Source organism: Stegostoma tigrinum, chromosome 3, assembly GCF_030684315.1.
Source record: "Stegostoma tigrinum isolate sSteTig4 chromosome 3, sSteTig4.hap1, whole genome shotgun sequence".
NCBI classification, from domain to species: domain Eukaryota; kingdom Metazoa; phylum Chordata; class Chondrichthyes; order Orectolobiformes; family Stegostomatidae; genus Stegostoma; species Stegostoma tigrinum.
In genome coordinates this window covers 57528025-57534024 of record NC_081356.1, presented here as the reverse complement: position 1 = coordinate 57534024, position 6000 = coordinate 57528025, and the positions used below count along the sequence as shown (strand labels likewise).

Here is a 6000-nt window from a genome sequence, read left to right as displayed (position 1 = left end):
GGCCTGGATCCAAATTTTAATCGTCTCTGACCATAGAGATGCCAGAGGACTGTGGGACAGCGAAAGTGGTTCCACATTACAGGAGGAATGGTAGAGACAGACCAGGTAACTATAAAACTGTGAGCCTAACATCAGTGGTCGGGAAACTATTGGAGAAAATAGTGAAGGAGAAAATTAATCTCCATTTGGAGAGGTAAGATTTGATCAGGGATAGTCGGCATGGCTTTGTCAGAAAGAAGTCATGCCTGACAAGTCTGGTGCAACTTTTCAAGGACATGATGAAGCATATAGATGAGGGTAGGGCAGTTGATGTAGTTTAATGGCTTACAAAACATGCATGGCCTTTGACAATGTCTCACATGGGAGACAATAAAGACAATAAATACTCATGGGATCTAGTTTAATTTGGCAAGATAGATTCAAAATTGGCTTAGTGATAGGAGAGATAGAGTGATGGTAGAAGGTTGTTTGTCTCAGTGAGGCTGGTGTGCCTTGGAGTACCACAGGGATCAGTGCTGGGTCCCCTATTGTTTGCGAAATTCGTGAAGTATGTAGATAAGGGTATATACAGTATGATAAATAAGTTTGTGGAAGACATAAGGATTGGGTGAGTAGTTGACAATGAGGAAGATGATGTTAAGTTACAGGAGAATATAAATGGATTGGTAGATGGGCAGATCAGTGGCTGATGGAATTTAACCCTGATTAATGTGAGGTGATGCACTTTGGAAGAAGAAACAAAACATGTGAGAACTCAATTAATGGTCAGACACTGACAAGTTCAAAGGAAAAAATGGATCTCGGATGCTTGTCCACATATCCCTGAACATGGCAGATGGTTTAATAGTATAGTTAGGGACATATGCCTTTTAGCCGTACCGTAGATTATAAGAGCAGAGAGATAATTTTAGAGCTGTACAGAACTTTAGTATGGCCACAGCTGGAATACTGTGTGCACTTCTGGTTACCAGACTACGGTAAGGATGTGATTGCACTGGGGGGAATGCAAAGAAGGTTCATTAGGTTGTCACCTGGGATGGAGCATTTCAGCTATGAAGGGATGTTGGGTAAGCTCTGATTGTTTTCTTTAGAGCAGAGAATGTTGAGGGGGAACCCGATAGAGGTATAGAAGATTATGAGTTGGTTGATGAACAAACACTGGTCAGGACACCAGGGATAAAACCCCTGCTCTCCTTTGAATTAAGGCCATGGGATCTTTTATATCCATGTGAGTAGGGAGACAGAAGTCTTGGCTTAAAACCTCATTTGAATGATCACACCTCCAGCAGGCAGTGCTCCTGACACCACCACACAGCCATGATAACAAAGTGTGGAGCTGGATGAACAGAGCAGGCCAAGCAACATCTTAGGAGCACAAAAACTGATGTTTCGGGCCTAGACCCTTTATGATTTTTTTTTACCCTGAGCATAGAACCTCATGAACAAGAGGAAAGGGTGCTACCAATTGAGCCACAGATGAAGCAGCGAAAATAACAGTTCCTGAATAGAAATATCGAAACATATTGCATAATGTGAAAGAGAAGTGGGGAAGAAAACTGTCCCAATACACTGCCAACACACTTCTCTTTCAAAAAGTGATAAGGGGAACTGCCGATGCTAGAGAATTCAAGGTAACAACTGTGAAGCTGGATAAACACAGCCGGCTGTGCTCATCCAGCGTCACACTTTTGTTATCTCTTTCGGAAAGCCCTGCTTGCGCCCTCTGCTGACGGTAAAGGATAATCGCAGGTGTGGTCCCGGTTGGTCGCGGAGTGATGACGCGACCTTGGTGCGCCGGGCGGTGGGATGAAGCGTGTGGGCTGTGTCTGTCTGAGGGTTGCAGACACAGTGACCGATTGGATAAGGTCAGTGGCTCCGATAACAGTGCGGTGACACTGTGTGCCGGTTTGTAGGTTTCACTGTAATCCCGTGATCAGTGGTGAGCAGCACAGAGTTTGGTCCCTGTCATTTCTAGTTTTCGGATTAAAAACGAAAGAAACGTGAAAAATGCTCAGTCTTCAGTATTCAGTACGGAATGGATTGTAGGAGACCTTTGTAGTTTTCCTTTTGATGCATCTTTAGTAGTTACGGGCATTAGTGCAATGTTGCACGATCACATTGAATCTTAAAAAGAATTGCAGTTTGTGCATTAGCCTCCTTGGTATGTGTAACAAAGATTCCTGCGTATTTGCAGTGTGTGTGCAGACTTCTTATCGCCACATTGTGGCGCTGCCTGTGTTAATGTTTTTGCTCAGTCTTTATTCCAAACATCTTCAATGCACAGTATGCTACGCAGAATGGGAATTGCGCTCTTGGCCAAGTTCATTCTTTTCACTGAAAGGTTATAAAAACAATTAACTTGTTGAATTGCTGCCCAGATTTAAAACCAAATGCAATAATTAGACCAATTTCATTCGTTGACCTCAATATTAAACAGGCCAAAACAATATTTGGAGTTGCTGACCATTCATGATGAATGAGAAGAGTTCAATATAACAAATTTCTGTACACTTCCAATTTAATGCAGAGGAAACATGAATTATAACTTTTTTGCACTAAATATTGCATAATTTGCTTACAACTTTTGTTAGCCAATTTGTTTGCTATTTTGAATTGCAATTTCTGAACTTTGGAATTAAATTTGCATATTACACCTAATTAGATTTTAAAGATCACTGCAATTATTTTATACGTACTGTCAAAGATTCACAAATGTTTCTGAGAATAGTATGTCAAATTGTTTGCCCTCCTTGCTAATGAAATCCAGTTTCATATTTCATGGTATTAAAACAGTGGGCTTAATGTTTGTTATTTTTGGTGTTTCAGATTTTTACTGTTTTTTTCAACATCTTTGTTTTATAAGAATGTAAAGAGAATGTGACATGTAAAACATATTGTTTCCTTATTCTCTTTTTTTGTTTTTAGCGTCGGTTTCCATTTTGATTACATTGTCTTTGGATTTTACTGTTATCTGTATTTCAACTAAGAATTCTGTAAACTAAAAAGTGTACCTTTTTAAAGATGCCAGCTTTATTGTACTAATAAAAGTTTACAATGAATTCAAATAATGACTTCAATAACAGTAATTCTTTGCTATTACTCAAGTCTTTTGTATTCCATAATATCTGGTATAACATCTAGTTATTCTGACAAGCAGGAGCAGAAGAAACTTTTACCTAATCATGGTTCCTACTGGAAAATATAAATGTGTGTATTTCTGCAGCTTGAATCTGTCTCAACATGACAAAAACTACTTCTCCAGGTAGATTTCATGCCAGTATCTGCACTGAGGTTGTAAAGTGTAAACCCTCAGGGGCTCAGCTGTCAAATTAACCCTAATAGCAGCCTTAACATTTTAATGTGTTCAAGATGTCATTTTCCACTCCCTTCTCCCAAAACAAATGTCTTTTTATAAAAATCTTGCAGAGAGTCAGCAAGATAAATAGCACATTTCCATACTGTGCGACATTGTAGATTTAAATGATAAGCTCTGGTAAAAGCACCAGGCCTCTGTACAAACATTGTAATATAGGGAAAACTAAAAATAGAATTCTCTGCAGAGTATAACTTTACTCCATTAGGGTTGTTTTAAAGACAGCTGTCAAATATGTTGCAAGATTGGTAATTCTTTTTTTTCTCATATACAGGTTTTAACAGAAGAAAATGCAAATAGCTACAAAAACAGAAGATGGGGGATAGGTTTGGAAAAGCCTTGGATGTTTCAAAACAACAAAACAGTATTGAAGAAATAGTGTTAACACTGGAACATTACAGCTGCTTACATTTATGTTTTCTTTACATTGTTAAACAGTAATTTCCTTGTTCTGCTATGAATGAAAATACAGAATTGGCTCTTGACCCCAATAAAGATGACCTTCCTCTTATGGCAAATGTTGGCTCCATGTTAGTCAGGCACTATGTGCTGGATCTTACAGTGAACTTTGACAGAAAAGTCATCAGTGGTACCATTGTTCTTTATCTAGAAACCAGCAAAACATACAAAAAAAAATCTGATTCTATGGGAACGGGTTGTTGTCCTTACACTCAGACGTTATTTGAAACTGAGCAACCTGGATCTTCATGCAATTCCACTGCAAGTGTTGCTGCTTCTGCATCTGTGGATAAGATGTGCAACCTATCCATGCATAGTGGTGGCGGTGTTGCTGATGTTAGCAGTTGTAACCATAGCAACGCAGAGTGGACTGGTGTGATTTCTGGTATAAGGGAACAGTGTAGTAATGAGGAAGATTTTGTCTTGGTGCTGGATTGTTGTGATCTTGTGGTGAATAAGGTAGAAGAAGTGAATGTCATTGCTACACCAGGAATTGAGAAACTGATCAGAATGGACATGCCCATGTCAGAAAATAATGTTTATTCTCAGCGACTGCAGAGTAGCATTGTGGATGCTATTCTTGGTTTAGGAGCAGAATGCTGGCAGGAACAACATTGTTACTACCTCGACTGCAGTAAAGCACCTGGATGTGGAGAACTGCAGTTCCAGACTGACAGATGGAGCTTGCAAATAAAGAAACTAGGGATACAAACTCCTAAAGACTTCCCACGTGTATTGCGAATCTACTATGAAACAAAGCCGGAGGGTGGTTCAGTGAGGTGGACTAAGGACCAAAGTGGCAGGTTGGTTACTTTTGAACCCATTTTTTGTTTTATGTGTGAAATCAAGTTTTATCCTGTGACACATGGAACTGTTGTACTTAGGTAATGATGTAGAAAACAGACAATTTAAAAACTACAATATATGGAAGATAATGTGTAAATGAAAGCTTTAGCAATGAAATGAAGCATTTATTTTCCCCACAGCACTTTGTAATTTCTTCAAACAGCCTTTAGAATATAGATTCCTTTTTATCTTTAGAAACTACTTTGATGAAGATGCTTTCAAAATATTGCTTATTTAATCATTTTGGTTACAGTGACATACAATAGGATTGAACATGGGGCTGTTGTATGTAACAGCCTTCCACAAGTGCTGGTTTTGGTGGCAGTCAAAGTGTGTAACATTGACATAAATGCCTTTCAATATAAGTGGCATTAATATCAGGTTGTTTGGATGGCAGATGAGCCAAAATATTCTGTTTTGCTTTGTGTGCTTGAAAACTGATGCATTTGAGATTACGATGTTTTAGAGCTATTTGTAATTAAAGGTTCATTTTCAGAACCGTATTGAAAATCTTGATATGGTTTTAACTATAACTGCTCTCTCCTTTTGAGCATTCTGAACAGCATATTTGTCGAATAACTTGCACCTTGAAGCTTTTAGCCAAATTTATGTTAATCAAGGCAAGGAATCTTCATGATGGGTGCAGTGTTAATATGACGATGAAGAAAAAGCTCCCGAAGTATACCTTAGCCCTTCCCTTAAAAGAACTTACCCTGCTAAACCAGTATAAGCCTATTTTCGAATTCCCATACCAGTCATTCTGTGATGACTCTGAATGAGATTGCCAATTTAAAACTGAATACAGATCAGTTTTATGATCTCATTGCATACTTACAACATATTTGGTTCTTCTTTCTGGCAGCGAGAAGGTGCTTTCATCCTCCTCTCCAGAGGTGCAAGATCAATATCTAACTGTCTGTAACTCTCCGTCATTGCAGAATGAAATTTTATTGTTTTAAATGTTATGTTTTGCTGCCATATAACAATGCTGTTGTAGTCGAGTAATGGTATTCATTGGCCAGTCATACGTTATCATGGAGCTCGGATGGAAAAATATTCACTGTGCTTGAATAGTGGCTAGTCATTGAATTTTTAAAAAAATCTTAGTGAGTATGACTGAATATCAGCTCAGAACTTCTGGTTCTGGCCAGTTTGCGTTAATCATGGTAATGACACATTATTTAGTATTGGATGTTTAAAATATCTTAAGATTCTATAAATTGCTTGTTACTGCTCATCATGCTGTGATAATGCTGTAGCTTTGAGAGGTGTGTTTTGTTCTTTTTGGAAGAGAGGTTTTAAGACGGAGGTAGTGAGCTGTC

General features: G+C 38.5%; 1 protein-coding gene across 8 annotated transcripts in view; it reads left to right on the top strand.

The window, feature by feature from the left end:
• The first annotated feature begins 1772 nt into the window (after positions 1–1772).
• The window catches only part of aopep (aminopeptidase O (putative)), a 326113-nt gene continuing 321885 nt past the window's right edge, over positions 1773–6000 (top strand). For 7 of the 8 annotated variants that reach the window (XM_048525180.1, XM_059644617.1, XM_059644619.1 and 4 more), the window contains exons 1-2: positions 1773–1865; positions 3648–4635. In XM_048525180.1, coding sequence (XP_048381137.1) covers positions 3830–4635 — 806 coding nt within the window. In that variant the 5' untranslated portion in view covers positions 1773–1865; positions 3648–3829. Of the gene's footprint in view, positions 1866–3647; positions 4636–5737; positions 5845–6000 lie in introns of those variants that run through there. The other variant, XM_059644622.1, reaches the window with a different exon arrangement.